The sequence below is a fragment of the Lactuca sativa genome, chromosome 2, assembly GCF_002870075.4.
Source record: "Lactuca sativa cultivar Salinas chromosome 2, Lsat_Salinas_v11, whole genome shotgun sequence".
Taxonomy (NCBI): domain Eukaryota; kingdom Viridiplantae; phylum Streptophyta; class Magnoliopsida; order Asterales; family Asteraceae; genus Lactuca; species Lactuca sativa.
In genome coordinates, this window is record NC_056624.2 from 166637049 (window position 1) to 166653823 (window position 16775).

A 16775-nucleotide genomic window follows, 5' to 3' on the forward strand; every position below is an offset into this window, starting at 1 on the left:
ATCAGTTTACGCCTACTGATTCTAGATCTGGGGAACAGAGGGGCCGCACTTGTGGGAAGTGAAGCAAGGTTCATGAGGGTATTTTTCAGTCCTCTTCTTCTACATGCCATAATTGCGGCTGGGAGGGACACTTTATGAAAGACTATCATCAGCAACCTCCTCCGTCTAGTACTAGGATCTGCAATTATTGTGAGAAGGTTGGCCATGTGAAGTCCCAATGCCTCTTACTTGCCACCTATGCAGGCGGCAACTACTGCTACCCCGAGGATTACGGATGGACGCCAGGGTAGGGTGGAGCCCCCGGGGGCTCGAGGTCGTGCATTCCAGCTCGTTACAGAGGAGGCTAGGGCGGTGTCGGGAGTCGTTACTAGTTCAATTGTAATAGCAACATTACAAAAATGGTTCATTTGTAAGAAAATTTTACAGTAATGATCCCGATTTAATAACGAATTACATAAATGGTTTTCGTGTTAGAGAGCGTTACGTAAAAGGTGCAAACATCCCCACTGTTTTGGTCTTATTGTTTCCAACAAAAGTAACTAGTGACATACCCGTCTGTTGGACAGGTTGATAAATGTATAAACATCTAAAATAAGAGGATCAAACACCACAATAAGATCCATAGCAAGGGCAAAAGATTTTAAGCAGCACCAAAACTACTTAACATCGAAACCCAGTAAGCGATCAACATACCCCATTAAAAGATCTAAACTCTGAATCTAAATCCACTTCGCCATGTATGCAGGGGAAACAACAATGAAATTTTATGGTTTATCCGGCAACAACAAAAGAGTATCCAATGAAACTTATATGGTAATTAATAGGATGATTATGAATTTAAATATTCACATGTTGATTTTAGTGAGCTTGTGTTGAGTGGAACACGTGTAAAAAAAGAATTGAACATTCTCCAATCATCGATCACCTAAGCGACGACATTTTCATTATTGTAAAAAGTGTGAGAAAACCACAACAACAACCGATTACAACATTTATGCAGCCTATCAACATTGTTTAGGATTACTAAGACTTAATTCAACTCTAAATCAACATGTTTTATAAATTGTCAACAAAAGCAACTAATTCTTAATCTCAATTGCTAAGATCTACAATTCGAATTCACCAATTTTGAAACAAACAATGAACTTGATTACCATAAGTGAATTGTAGAAATACAACGAACCTAGAATTTGATTGATCGTTCCAATTAAAAGGGTAAAGGCCTGATGCGAAATGCTTCTTTGATTGATTCATCTATATCTTTGTCTTCTTTGTTGCACGACTTTAGATGAAATCTAAAATTTAATGAATATGAACCTGTATCACCCGGAATTTAGAAGGTTAATTATGGAAATAAAACCTTATTTCTAAAGGTTAACTCGTCGAGTTTAAGGCATAAACTCAATGTGTTGGAAATATGTGGCACACACGTTTTGAAGATCAACTCGACGAGTTAGGGAGGTCCAACTCGACGAGTTGGTGCTAAGAGAGAAAACCCAAAATTTTCGGGTATTGCACCATATTAAAAGGAATTAACTTCTAGGTCTGGCCTCCTTACCAGCCTCCCTTGTCCAGAAGAAATCCTAGATCGTTTTTCCACTTATTACTTGAGTTTTGTGAGTTTTAGAGTGATTGTTGGAGATCTTTGAAGGAAGCATTGAAGAGAAAAACATCAAGCTTGGAAGAGTAATCTTAGATCCAGAAACCCTACATCAAAGGCTACATCTTGGAGGTATAAAGTCATAACCTTGACATGTAGCTTATTAGATCTCATCTCTTGTAGTTTTGGCTTGGTTTTGGGTCTTTGACCGAGTTATCCAAGAAAGATAGGATTCTAAGGGTTGTTAGGGCAGATCTGACCCTTAAATAACCTCTTGAAGCATAAAGTAGCATGCTTTATTGGTCCCTATGTCCCATGCTTTCCATATGTTCATTATGAAGCCAAAAATGGGGCTTAGAGAGCATTTCAAGCATGCATGGACGTAAAGTTAGAAACTTTATGTGAATTGTCCACCCTTAGACATCATATTTGTGTTTTGGGACGTTGAAATGAGAGTTTAAGGGCTTAATGGGTCAAGACCTTCATTAAAGGACTTAGGGTTTGAGTTTTTAGCCTCATGGATGATCCTTGGGAGTAAAGTTGGAAACTTTATCCTCCTAGACATCTATATGGATGGGGATCTGAGGTTTGGAGCCTTTGGATTCAAGAAAAAGGGCTTAATGCATTAACTAGGTGGATAGATCGAAGAACACGATTAGTTAATGGGTGAACTTGACGAGTTGGGTTGGGGTTGCCCCGAGTCTATGGAAAAGAAAAGGAACTCGACGAGTTGTAGGAAAAATCGACGAGTTGGATCGTAATATCGCGATTCTGACTTGGGAGTGGACTCGACGAGTTGGGTCACCTGGACCCTGGACTTTGACCTTTAACCGATGCATTTTGACCAAGTTTGTCCCAGTGGATGTTGGAGTAACCTGGAGTGTATTGGAGGAGAATATAGGCTTAGGATAAGACCCATATGGGATTGGGCCCAATTTGGAAAATTAGGCCATTGGTAGGCCTTTATTGATCTTCTAGTTTTGGGCCTTTTGGTTTGGGCTTGGGCCTTGGTTACGAATCTTGTTGGGCCAGGGGTAAAATGGTTATTTTTCCCCAAGTATGGATTATGGATCATGGTTTGAGTATTTTGGTATTGATAACTTAGGGAGTTATCAGGGAAACTGCTAACGATTCTTGCAATGAGCTTCAACATTCGAGGTGAGTCACCTCACTGTTTGTATGGGTCTAAGGCACCAAGGCCGACCCATTTGGTTTATGTATAGTAGGAAGACCAGGGGGTTATCCATTGGCATTATGTATGAAAAACCAGGAGGCGGATCCTGACACACTATATGTAAGACCAGAGTCTGAACTCTGGCAAGTAATTAGTTAAGTAGTATAGTTTTCATGCTAGTTGTCTTCGTGATGCTTGCATAGAAGACTAGGAGGTGGCTCTTGGCACTTTTCTGTAAGACCCAGGGTTGTGGCCCCCGCCCTAGAAAGTAAGACCACGAGGTGGCTCGTGGCATAATGGCAAGACTATCTGTAATGCCCCGATTCTCAGGTATTGATTTATGTATGAATCTTTTTGGGTTTTGGGTCTACTCGACGAGTTGGCTGCCCTAATCGTCGAGTAGTAGCGGGTTGGTCTACATGTTTTAGTGATCTACTCGTCGAGTCCAAGAGCAGACTCGACGAGTAGGAGCTGGAAGATGAAACCCTAGATTTCGGGGCATTTCACCCTATTTAAAGGATCATTGGCCTCCCCCAGCCTCCCCTTTACCATTTCTTGTCCCTCTAAAACTCTAAATCAAGTGTGTGTATGTGTGTTCTTTTGGTGTGTTCAAGCTTGGAGGAGGAAACACTTGGGGGAGTAAGGAAATCAAGGCTAGGAACTCGTGGGGAGCTAAGAGATTCATCAGTTGTCACTCTCTGGAAGGTATTAAGCTGCTTCTTTGGCTCATCTCTCTTTTAACCTCTTTTGGGTGGGTTTTATGAAAGGCTTCTTATGTTTGAGCTAAGATTTGAAGTTGTAACTTCAGATCTGGACTCCCTTTGGCCTCTAGATCCATAAAGTTATCAGCCTTGCCTAGTATGGGCCTTCCCTCAAGTGTGAGACTTCATTGCAAGCTTAGTTTTGTCATTTAAGGGCCTTAAAGCTTTGCATGCACGTAAAGTTTACAACTTTACGTGATAATCAGGCCGTGGAAGGTTGGATCTATAATCTGGAGCCTTTGCATGGCTTAAAAAGCATCTGTATGGATGAAGGATTAAAGCGACTCGGCGAGTCGTATGAAGATGGTCATGAACTCGACGAGTGAAAGACCCTAACTTTCGTATTTATGAAAGACCCAAACTTTCATACTCGACAATATAGTTACTCCAAAACATGCTACTTGCATATTCATAAAAACAATATTTTACATTGATAAAGAGATTACAAACTACTGGATACAAACCGACTATTTTAAAGTGTTATATATTACATAACTTCCCAGGATTCTATAGTTTTATACATATGGGAGTGCAAAATACAATAGTTTCAAACTATTCATAAGCTTCTATCGATACAATAGTTTCAAACTATTCAAAAATCTTCTACCAGTATATAACTATACTGGATGCTTATCTCCTGCAATTTGCTAAACATTGAGAGGGTAAGCGGTGACGCTTAGTGAGTTCAATAATAGATACAATATAACGTTATGCCATATATACTTTAATATGGCAGAAGCAAAGAGGAACAAGGAACAACAAGGGCATATGTGAATCATGTGACAAACATTCCATATCAATCATTGATTTGATTTAAAGACATACAATCAATGAGACATAACAATTTCCATGCTTGATATACATCAATAAAGCTTTGGCCCAAACGGCACAGAAGATATACAACTTCGGATTAACATTTTGGTAGATTTCAGGCTTAAAGCCCTGTCTAACCTTCTGCCAATACCATAGAATAGAATTCATTCTCTTACGGAGGCATGTTCTACATGGCCAGAGGCTACATACCAGTACCAACGTGAATCTAAGTCCTTTCACTGATCACATGGTCAAAGGTATTTCTTTGCTATTAAAAATAGCAAATAAAAATAACCCGGGAAAATAACCCAGAATAATAACATTGAAAAGCATGTAGTACATATAACACATAACATACAATTGTTCCTATATATTAAACTCACCGTGAAATAACCGGGGGCTAAAATATTAATTTGGGCAGTACTTCGGCTCTAAATATGACTTTCGTCATTGAAAACCGGGAGTTTTCTTGAAAACCCAGCTCTGCGAAGGTAGAGCTTCGAAACCAAAAAGATAAATTTTTCGGGCTTCTCGGGAGTCTCGGGGCGTGTTTCGGGCTTTGGAATTAGTACCGGGGCTTCGGGGGAAGTGGAATTAGAAGAAATATAAGTTTAGGGGTAAAAAGGGGCAATTTTCAAACATTTACCCAGGAGGTCTCGCACCCCTTATATAGGGCCGAGGTTCGGATCCGAAGCGAAGGGAAGAGGGCAGGTGGCTGCGAGGCTCGGGCCAGATGGCAGCTTCGGCGAGGCTCGGATGCGAGGAGTCATCAGCTTTAGGCGCGTCATCGGCTGGGTCTTCGACTCGGTCTTCAGCTCGGACGTGGGGTGGAGGCCAATGTGAGGCGTGTCAGATAGCCATTGGACCGCACCTTCGGTCGAATCAGCAAGCGACACGCGAGTTGGGCACGAGGCAGGCATGCGAGAATCACGTGACGACTTCGGACTCCTATGCGACACGCGTCGCTTCTCGGAGGCTCCACACAGCAGCTTCGTACACGTGGCCAGCTTAGAGCGAGGGTGACGTGGCTGGCACTATTCATGCGAAAATTAAATGAAAAATGTGCCAAATCTTGTAAAATCCATAACTTTTGCATACAAGCTCCGTTTTTGACGTTCTTTATATGCACGCGTAGCTAAAGTTATGCTCTACAACTTTTGTTCGGCTAATTTTGAATTTAATTTTAATATTATTATTTTTAACAGACCGGGACAGGAAAATCCGTTAAAAATTCATAACTTCTTCATCCGACGTCCGATTTCGTCAGACTTTTTTCCGTTGTATTACAAATGACGAGACCTTCAATTCTCGTTAAGGTTGTGTCGGCTAAAAATAACTCGATCTAAAATTCGAGGTTTTAGCTGTCTACTGCTAAGCTGGAACTTCAAAAAATCATAACTTCCTCATACGAAGTCAGATTTTGGCGTTCTTTTTATCAAACTTCTCGGTTTAACGAATACTACGACTTTCATTTAGATTACTAAGGCTAAAAAGTAGTTTATCAAAAACTCACTTTTTACGTCATTCGACGTCGTGCCGGTTTTATCGCGGATCTTCGATTGGTCATAACTTCTTCGTTATAACTCGGATTTCGATGAGGTTTTCGCCTAAATGTTTCTAATGAGATTATCTACAACTTTCAATAATAAAATTTTACTTATTCAAAATTTTATATTTTTGCTATATTTCACTATTTGGCTTTTAATTGGAATCTCATAAGACTTCCAACATTTTATGAGTGATTCTAAACATAGTTTTACTTCATTTCTAGTAAAAAACTATCTGTTAGAACTCAACATTCAAATTCACTTAATATTTCATAATATTATTTACTTAAAACACGATTTCAAAACGTGTATGTTACAACGAGTGGGATGAACAACCCGGCGAGTCCGAAGAAGATTGCCTTGGGCTCGACGAGTCAGTCGATGACTCGGCGAGTTGGCTAGGGTTTTCCCAACATTTGGACACATATGAATGTGGCGAGTTGTAAAGGGAAAAACTCGCCGAGTTGGCCAAGGAGTTACGACCGCTAACACTAGGAACTCGACGAGTCACTCAAGTGACTTGGCGAGCGGACGAGTATTACAAGGAACTCGGCGAGTAGCTGAGGGTACTCGACGAGTTAAGGTCAACATGGACTGTTGACCTTGACAGTTGACTTTGACTTTGACCATGAGTTAACCAGTTGACTTTTGGAGGACATTTTGGAAAGATTGGAAATTTACATGTATGGTTTACAGTGAATATAGGGGTGGAGTTCGTGGCAGTAATCCAAGAGCTTGAGTTTATCTTCGAGTCGACAGTGCGAGGTGAGTTACCTCACTATACTAAGGGGTCTAAGGCACCAAGGCCGGCCCATTGGATATGTTATCCTAGCAGTGTTAGTATGTTGAGTATGAAGTTAGTGTTGCATGCTAGTGGTTATGCCAGTTAGGTAGATCTGTAGGACTACCTGTGTCGTTATATGATTACCTGCATGCTCAGTGGTTATGTTCTATATGGATATGTTATGTGGGATGGGTTGAGGTGTGACTGCTCCATGCGGTAACCAACAAACCAGGGAACATTCCAGTTATGGGCTAAGGGAGACTCGTACTGTGGGCTCGATGGCAAGCCAGATGTGAGCCGTGGGCCCGTAAGGCAATCCAGATTCACACTGTGCGCCTAGGGGTAATCCAGTCTATAAAGCTGTGGACCCATTGCATGTTGTTTAGTTTGTTATGTTATGATATTGCTGACAGGGATTTGTGGATTGTATATGTATCGGTATTTTTGGGGAAACTCACTAAGCTTTCGAGCTTACAGTTTCAGTTTATTGTTTCAGATACATCTGGGGATCGCAGCAAGGGGAAGACATGATCGTACAACTCCTCATGACTTGTTTATGTTTCTGAAAAAAAAACTATGATATTAGATATTTTGAAAAAAAAAAACTTTGTAATGATGAATGGTTTTTTAAATGTTTGAAAAAGGTTTTAAATTGGCATGAAATTTTGGGTGTTACACTCCTTTATTGATTATGTTATATGAATGATATGTATGGTCACGGTTATGTATGGTATGTATGGATCAGTTGATATGAATGGTATGAGGTATTCAGGGAACTCATTAAGCTTCGTGTTTATGATTTTTAGTTTTGGTTTCACGTACCTCCAGTTTTCAAATAAAGGAGCTCGGGACGATCGCAACGCATACACCCGTCTTTTCCGCAATATGTGATTTCTGGGAATGAACTCTGATAAATGTTTTATTTGAATTGCTTTTCAATGTGTGAACAAAGTTACAAATGTGTTTTAATTATATTAAAAATGAAATTTTTACCTTGGGTTTTTGGTTCGTTACAGATTTTATCAACAACAATCGAATAGTTGATTGCAAACAATAAGAGGAAGAAGGTGGGAATTCCGCTAAAGAGGACGATGAAGAAAGAGTTCTAAAGAAACGACGTTCTCTTTCAATAGCTACCTTTGTTATATGCAATAGAGAGTTCCCAAAGGAGTTGAAGGAGCAAAGAACGTAGGGGAAAAGTTAACGAAGAAGCAGTTCAATCAGGAAGTGGGGGAGAAGAAGAAGGAAGCGTGCGGTGGAGCTGAAAATGGATGGTAACCTTAGATTAATCGTAAATGTTGAGTTATTACGGCTGAGATTGAAAGATGAGAGAGTTTTAAGGGTTGAGATTCAATGGAAGGTTTTCCACTCACCATCAACAATAATATAAAAAATTAAAACTATTATTACATTTCAATTAATACTAAGAACGAAAATTAATATTATAACAACCAAAACAAGGACACAAAATTTGTAGTTTACTTGTCAAAACTCAAAACGAATGTTCCTTTCTTTGAACGAAAATTTTTGGGTTGTGTGAAAGCTTTTAGTATCACATGTTAGTAGATGTGATAAAAATTTGACACGATCCGAAATCGACACGAAATAAACGGGTTTGGGTAAAAGATACAAACACATTTAATTAAACGGGTTGACACGACACACCATGAAAATTAAACGGGTAGAGTTAAGGTTAAGATTTTCATATTGAAAATGACTCGAAAATGTCCTGTTTGATTATATATAATATTTTATAAATTTTATATTTTTATAAATATTTTATGAGATCTTATATATCCTCCTACTTTTGTTCTTACAAATCTTTCTACCAAATTAAATGATGACATGTGTCATATTAGTATACCAAAATTTCATTAAATGAGCATTAAATGTGATATATGTCATTATTTAATTGGGCATGAGGATTTATAGGAAAAAAAAACAAAAAATCAAAGGATATTTAATTTCTCATATTTTATATAACAACCAGCAAACCTAATAAATAATAAATAAAAAAATGGGCTGGTTAATAAAAGAAACTTTGGGCTGCTAAAAACCCAATAGAAACATTAGTCCATTAGGAAATATTTCAAAAATAAAAATCAGGTATTCACACTTCAACGATCTAACACTCGTCTCGCCGTTCAACACCTCCCCTCCGCGCTCCCTCGTTCAAAGTTCCCTCCTTCACGACTTCACCGGCGCATCTCAGTGCACTCACCGGTGCATCTCCGTCCGGATTTCGTTCGTTCCGGCATTCCTTCCGTCGTTCGTTGAGCATCAGTCGTTTCAGATCAAGGTCGTCGGTGCAAGCTTCCGGCTCGCCGCCGCGTCTCTCTCAGTCTCTGACTCTCTGGTAACAATCGACGATGGATGAGACGTTGTCTTCAGCATCCCCGAGATTTTCTAATAAAACAGAGCTAGGGGCTTAAGAGGCAAATAGTAAAGATGAAGGGTGAAAACTGGAATTCGAGTAGAAAGCATTTGTAAAAGGTTTTGGAATCATACTTGGGTTTGTTTACGCCATCTTTTCCGTCTATCTCGTGGACTCGCACACTTACACACAGTAAGCTCATCGGCCACCATTGGACGAAATCTACACGTTCTCTTTGAGGTAACTGGTTCTTCGATTCATCTTTAATCGCATGTCTCAGTATGTTTTGTGTTTTAAGAGTTTAGATTTCAATAAGGAATTCGATATGCTCCCCTATTCAAATTGTAAAAAAGAACATACTGTATCGACTTGATGTAAATAGTTATATACGGCTTTGAATTTATTTACTTGAAGGATCTAAATTCAATTGTAAGCTATTAACATAACATATGTTGTTGCCATAAACAGGATTTTGAAGCGATCATCACAAGAAACAAAAGTTCATCTCTGCAACTACAGTAAAACTCGTTTGAATGGCATTAGTTATAATTTGTGGTCAACCATGCAGCGGAAAGTCAAAAGCCGCCCTTTCCCTATCTGAAGCTCTAAACAACACAGAATCCAAACCAACACTCAAAATCATCGACGAAACTTCCTTCCATCTCAATCGCAACCAAACCTATGCGGAAATGAGCTCAGAAAAAAACTTAAGAGGAGTCCTTAGATCCTAAGTAGACCGATCTTTATCAAAAAACAATATCATAATAGTAGATTCCCTAAATAGCATAAAAGGTTACCGATATGAGCTATGGTGTTTAGCACGTGCAGCAGGAATCAGACATTGTGTTCTTTTCTGTGATGTGGAAGAAAGTCAATGTAAAATCTGGAATCACGAACGAAGGAAGAACAATGAACCTTCATATGATGATCATATATTTGAAGATTTAGTAAGAAGATTTGAAACACCCGATAGTAGAAACCGATGGGACTCACCTTTATTCGAATTACACCCATTTAAAGACGAAATAAATAAAAATTCCCTAGTGATTTTAGATCTTGTGGATTATATAACGAAAAGGGTCAACTCAAAGACTAAAGATGTAAAGATTTTGCAGCCCACAATAGCGACGCAAAGTGTGAGATTTTCAGAGACGAATTCTTTATATGAAATGGATAGGGCTACACAGGAGGTGATTGGTGCAATTGTGGCGGCTCAGTCGTTGGCCATGGGTGCACCGGTGGTGGGTGGGGTCGGTGTTGGACCGGACTTGCCGGTTGTTAATGTTTCACGGGCGGTTGGGTTGCCGGAGTTGAGACGGTTAAGGTTAAGGAAGACTTTTATAAAGTTGACTGGTCAGTCGAGTTTAAGTGGGCCACCACCGCCTTCGGATGCTGATAGTGCCAAGAGAATGTTTATTGATTACTTGAATAGAGAATTTGGATGTGGATGAAAGACTGGTGTTTTGGGAATTTCGTAAGTTTTGTATGTTATATTCCTCAAAAACCCTGAGTGATTGACTTCTTGAATGTTAAGTCAAAAACAACCCCATGTCCTAATCCAACCCATGCTATTATACGGTTCGGTTAGTTAACACAGGACATGACATAACATAACAGGCTGACTTTGTATTGTGTTTGGCATGGATTGGATTAGGCCATGGTGTTGTATTTAACTTAAAGAGCTTTATGGGTTTAATATTTAAGTTGGACAAGTGTACATGGATGCTTTTTTTTTCTTTTACTTTGTCCAGTGGCTTAATGGGTTATGCAAAAAAAGATGGCTGAATGTATTAAGACATCGTCGATTTATCTATTTTTTTTCCATCTACCTCATCTCATATTAAAAACGATGAATATTTTTTAAATTGATGAATAATAAAGGTCAAATGATTATTTAGTCTCATTAAGACATTTTAGAAAAAAAGTCTTATAACATTACACATTCGGTCACATGTCACTCTATATCCACTCTTTATACAAGACTTAAGGAGGAAAAAGAGAAAAACCCTTGACAAAAGAATACATTTTTTTGCCATTAGACTAACTACAGAATTTAGCAATGAAATACGTGTGTTGAACATTAATTGGTCATTACTTGTGAACCATAACATATGACTAATGTCTACTACGATTTGCAAGATTTGGTCCCAGTTGAACTATGAAGATGCAATTGAAATAATTACGCTAATCCAAATATAAGATTCATAATTACTTTTATTGAAGAAAAAAAAACACCATGAAATTTAGGTGCGGAAAAATGTGTGTATGAATTCTTGAAGCACAAAGGGTAATAAAGGAGAAGTAGTGGGGCAGTTCATGATTAATATTATAGAAGCAAAAAGCCAACGGGAAGGGAACAAAGCAAAGGGCATGCCTTGGAAGCAAAGTGTACATAACAGCCAAATTACTTGTTGATCCTACACCAACTTTCAACACCATTCTAAGTGTATTTTAGTAAATTCTGATTAATTTATTTAATTAAATATTAAAAAAATATGATAATATTTTGTAAAAGTGTAACTACATACATATGTTACTACACAATTTATAAATGATGGAACTTTAGGTGATTGATATGAAAGTCCGTACAATCATATTACATTGGACCATCGTTGAGAGATCGAGCCATTATATTAGTCTGAAATGAATATTAAATACAACTGAAAATGTCATATCTTTCCCATTAAGGTATACGAACAATGCTTCTTCACCCATATCTAAACCCTAGAATCCTAGATCAATTTCCTTTTGTACCCTTATACTACATTTTTTTAACTACATATATAAGCAAAAGAAACAAAGATAAAAAAACTCGCGAAATCATATCTGTTGCATAAGTTAAGTTATTTTATAACCAAGAAAATATGGGTATAGGATGTCAAGAATTGGTTGATTATGTATATCCCTTGTGACTGAGTAATAATAATAATGCAGCAACCATGATTACTGATATACATACTACAGACACATATCTACACAATTGCATATTTGCATATTTTATGGAATATAATACATTCATACAAAGATGAACATTTTCACACACAAGTACATAATAATAACAAGGGATCCCTAATACTAATAGTAACACTCTTGTCTCTCTCTTCAAAACCTTCTTCTACTCTTACTTTCGTTGCTTGCCCAAGAATCGTCTCACATACTTGTCATTCGTCTCAAACACAAAACTCATCCCCCTTATCTGCCAATTTATAACAACATTAAATTAAAATAATTTTATATAAATTTTTTTTTATATCAGAATTAAGAAAGGCACCACATGATTACCTCAATTAAACAAGTTGAACTTAGTGCAACCACCTGTCCATGAGCGACTTCTTTGCCATTTAATGAGATTGAACTTGCCCCAAGATTTTTTAGACTGAATGATCCATCTGTTTCCATTTTTATAATAGCCTGAACACAAACAAGTAATTTACATTTACATACTAAATGCTAATAATATAACATGAAATTTAATCATATAAAAGAAATGTAATGATTATTACCTGGCGCCTAGATATCTTGTTGGCACGCCCTTCTTTTCTTAGATCAATATCAACCTCAGTGTCATCTGTTGATCTCCCAATTGTCACCTGAAAAAAACAAACAATCACAATTTTTGTTCAGTCAGTTTAATCAAAAATATAAGAATTATAAAATTATTGTACCTCGGCTTTCTTAATATAGTGTTTTAAACGACGCCCATAAAAAATAGCAAGAGCTCCCTGAGATGACAGGGCTCTTTGGAATGAAGAACGTGCAGCCTGTTCCAGTCTAATGATCATCTTTTTACTTCCCTCATATTCATTTCTCACAACTATTATAACAAAACACCCAACATTATATTATTATTTATATAAAATCCAAGATTTGCAAGAATCATAATAAGAAACTGTACCTTCACTTGCGAGGCATGACTCCTGAGCATGAGTCAAGTCCATTTCCAGTATCTGAAACAATAATACATCATCAACTATTAAAGACTAGAACTACAAAAAAATAAAAACCAAAAATCAAAATTATACCATAGCTTCAACATCAGAGAAGTAAGGTATGTCAGCATCATCATCAGAGTTGTTCTGATCCGATACATTAGAATCATCCATTGATTCTGGATCAATCATTTTCACACTCCCAACTTCTAAAGGCAATGGCATCTCATTGTACAATGTTGGGCTTCCTAAACCCTGTTCACAATAAATATATAATTAATGTTATAAGAATAATGATCAAAACAAACCATTTGTAGATGTTACCTGAAGTTCAGCTTTAGCACCACCTTCCTCCACCATTCCATTCCGGGTGATTTCTAGAGGTGTGTGTAATTGCATTGACCTAGTTTGACCAGGAATCCTAAGATGATTATTCGGCTTCACAGGAAGTGGGGCCCGATATTCAACCTCAGAAGGCTCGCGTTTGAAAACAGACCCAAATTCAGGCAAAGCACTTGGCCTTGGGAAACATGGTGGAGTAAGATCTTTCCCTTTTCTTACTGTGATTATCCCCTGTTCATCTTTCTCATGAGATGAAGGAGACAATGGACACATGGAATCTGTTGTAGCAACTTGTCCAATACAAGGAGGAAAAGGAGTAGAAGGGTGAATCAGTAAAAAGATATCATCATTACATGGTATGTCTGGATCTTCCCTGTTCAAAGTGCAAATGATTTGCCCTTCTGTAAGCTGAACAGATTCTATCTGTGATACTGATGTTGATGTTGATGCCACATCATCTTGAACACCAGGAATTACATCAACATTGCATAAATCAACTTCTTGATTAGGAACATCATCCATTGTGTCTTTCATATGATCCTTCACATCTACATCCATGAAAAGAATATCATCTTCATTTGACAAGTTGAGAAGAGAATCTGGTAGATCTGTGTATTCACCCTCATGAACACCACTTGAATTTATAAAACCATTAGGTCTGTTTCCCAAAAGGGACACTACTACCCCTGGTGAAGTTTTATTCTCCCTGATGTGATCAGAATCATCAGGGAGTGGAGGTAATGTTTCTTCTGTGACTTGATGACTTTCTGCATTGTTGTCATCAACTGGCATATCAGGGGCAGAAACGTCTTCTAACGTCTTCCATAAAGGTAGTCTAGTTGATGGAGATGAAAATGATAAAGGAAATGAAGCACTTCCATCTGAAACAGGGGAGCTGAAATGGTGTTTCCCTCCAAATCCAGACTCTGGTTTATCAGTTTTGAGATTGGGAGGAGTTTCAGATGCACAGGTGGCGTTTTTTATTGGATCAAAAGAACCGATTAATTCATTTCTTGAAGGGGAAATATCTTCTGGAAATTTAAACAAGTCGCCTTCTTCTTCTTCTTCCCTCCCATTAATAAAATCATTTTCAACAGACTTATGGCATCTTTCCATATGAAAAGGATTAGGATTATGATTATCAATAACTGTAGTTGTAGCAGTAGTAGCAATGCTTCCTATTGATTCTGGGAAAGCCTGGCGTAATATCTCAAAATCCTTTTCCTCAAACCCTAGATTATTCGCGAGGCAATCATCCAACATGGCATCGCCACCTGGAGCCACGTGATTGGTTGTCACATGATCTTGAAATTTATGTTCTGGATGGTTGTAGTTATGAAGGCTGCGTTCTTCATAAAAGCCAAGATTTTGGGAGCTAAAAAATTCGTTTTTTATTCTTTTCCGCCACGAATGATATTGTTTCCGGATGCTTCCGGTTTTTCTCTTTTCAAGGACTTTTTCAGTTCCTTTTAAATTGTCTAGTTTGAATTTTGATGATGGGTTTGGATTAGAACCAGAGAGTTCAAGTTCAGCCATGCGAGCAGAAGCTTGAGCTGAAACATCGGGATCATAGAGAAGAGAATACCATCGATCTCGAATTTCACGAAAGGTAAATCTGCGTGAAAATTTTACTGCTCCTTTAGCAAGTGCTTCTAGTGAAGCTCCACCCTATAAGAGGTAAACAAGGATAAAATTAATTTTCCAAATCTAATGTGCATTTTTACTTCCTTAAACTCGAGAAATATGAATGCAAAAGATTCTTTAATCTCTATAAGGAAAATCGAAACGTTTTCCCACCTCGATAACCTAATAGAAAGAATATACATGCACCAAATATATTTATTCACTATAGTTATGAATCTCTATATTCTCTGTTTATACTATTTAGGAAGACATAACGATTGCCATAATGAAGATACACCATGTCAAATGAGACCAAAATATGAGGTAGAATGATGTGAAAGTGTCCAAAAGAAGCTCCCTGGAATAAATGATACACATGCTAGACAAAGAAGAATACCTACATGGTAATTAGCATTCCTCATAGAAGTACTAAAGAAATTGAAAGTTGTTAAAACATAACTATATTTGGGATTCTGTAGTTCTGAAGATATTATAATTTCACCACATAAGGTTTCACCCCAAATTATTTATAAAAAGATCAATTGAGTTTTCGTATCTTCGTCACACTGTATCACACATGAAGCCAGTCAATTCCAAAATCAATAGTTTGAAAGATACTTGAGAATATCGACATTCTAATTGAGTTGAGTTATGAATATGCCAACAAAATATGATTTCATGGTCATTGACTACTTCATACAGTTAGACTTCTCTCATTCTGCTATTGAGATCAATGATAACATTTTAATTACATAGTCAAATAACTAGAAAGCAAATGACGATAAATACATACATGTGTGTGCATGAATATTATTAGGGTCAGCAATTTATAATTGGATGCAGCAATTATTCTGAAAATCACTCAAGGTACCTTCACCAATACAGGTGCATCTACTTAACATAAGTATAACACACACACACACACACGTGGTCGGGGGTATTGTCGTGTATTAGGGCAACTAATCTATAATCGTATGAACCAACCATCAATTATCCCAAGTTTCAGTAAATCAAAACAAAATTGTCTTACACAATTTACTTCCACTGATAATAAATAAGATTAAGACTTCGTGAATTTCATAGCAGGTTATAGTGGCATCAGTTCATACTTACGGTGACCTAAAAATCTCGAATAATAACATAATCTACGGTTGCAAATCATGCATGTCAAAAATCCCCAAAATGAAGTTGGAAACATGGATAAAGGCAATGGCCTGCAATCAAAGACAACAACAGATAAAAAAACACGTAATCGAACCTCGATTGAATTCTTAAGCAACAGGTCATCTTCGGGAATCCAGGGAGAAGAAACAGAAGCCGTTGCTGTCATCTTCTCCACTGACGAAAAAAAAGCCCTAAATTCTCGCTCAATGAGTAACAGATATAGAATTTCTCCGAAAATGAGTAAAATTTGTAGAGGAATTCGACGGAGAAGCTCAGAGTAGCAACATCGAGAGGGAGGAGAACGCGAAAATCATGTTGAAGCTCATCGCGCGGGTAACGTCACTCTCGAACCATACCACTGTGTTTTTACAAGAGAGGAGCAGCAGGTTTTTACTTCGCCTTTTTGTAATATTTTATTGAAGATTGGGATTTTGTAGCGTTTTTTAGATTTTTTAAGGATACATTTCATGAAAGGTACTATATTTATTTTTGTTCATTTTAAGTAATATATGATTTTTGGTCGCCAATAATTTTTAAAAAATCATTTTGAATTAATTTGACATAATATATCGATTAAAATGTTGAATTGGTAAGTCATTTGGTTATGGAAAGCAATGTTTTAAAACCCGGGTCGATCCGGCCGGTTCAACCGGTTGGACCGTGA

General features: G+C 37.6%; 1 protein-coding gene and 1 pseudogene across 1 annotated transcript; one reads left to right on the plus strand and one right to left on the minus strand.

The window, feature by feature from the left end:
- Nucleotides 1-9079: 9079 nt before the first annotated feature.
- On the plus strand, nucleotides 9080-10866 carry LOC111913339 (protein KTI12 homolog; annotated as a pseudogene).
- A 1160-nt stretch (nucleotides 10867-12026) lies between these two features.
- On the minus strand, nucleotides 12027-16529 carry LOC111913338 (uncharacterized). The gene is made up of 8 exons (XM_023909059.3): nucleotides 16206-16529; nucleotides 13307-14992; nucleotides 13076-13237; nucleotides 12949-13000; nucleotides 12719-12867; nucleotides 12557-12643; nucleotides 12336-12464; nucleotides 12027-12249 (listed from the first exon to the last, which is right to left on the minus strand). Exons 1-8 carry the CDS (start codon nucleotides 16275-16277, stop codon nucleotides 12175-12177), a joined length of 2412 nt encoding a protein of 803 aa, XP_023764827.1. The 5' UTR covers nucleotides 16278-16529; the 3' UTR covers nucleotides 12027-12174.
- Between the last annotated feature and the right edge of the window lie 246 nt (nucleotides 16530-16775).

Bases quoted from the DNA above. Each gene is read 5' to 3' on its own strand.
- LOC111913338 (XM_023909059.3), bottom strand. From the start codon at position 16,277: ATGACAGCAACGGCTTCTGTTTCTTCTCCCTGGATTCCCGAAGATGAC. The intron at 13,238-13,306 runs GTAACATCTACA...TATTGTGAACAG, and splicing joins GTGCTAAAGCTGAACTTCAG to GGTTTAGGAAGCCCAACATT. The intron at 12,465-12,556 runs GTAATAATCATT...GTTTGTGTTCAG, and splicing joins ACAAGATATCTAGGCGCCAG to GCTATTATAAAAATGGAAAC.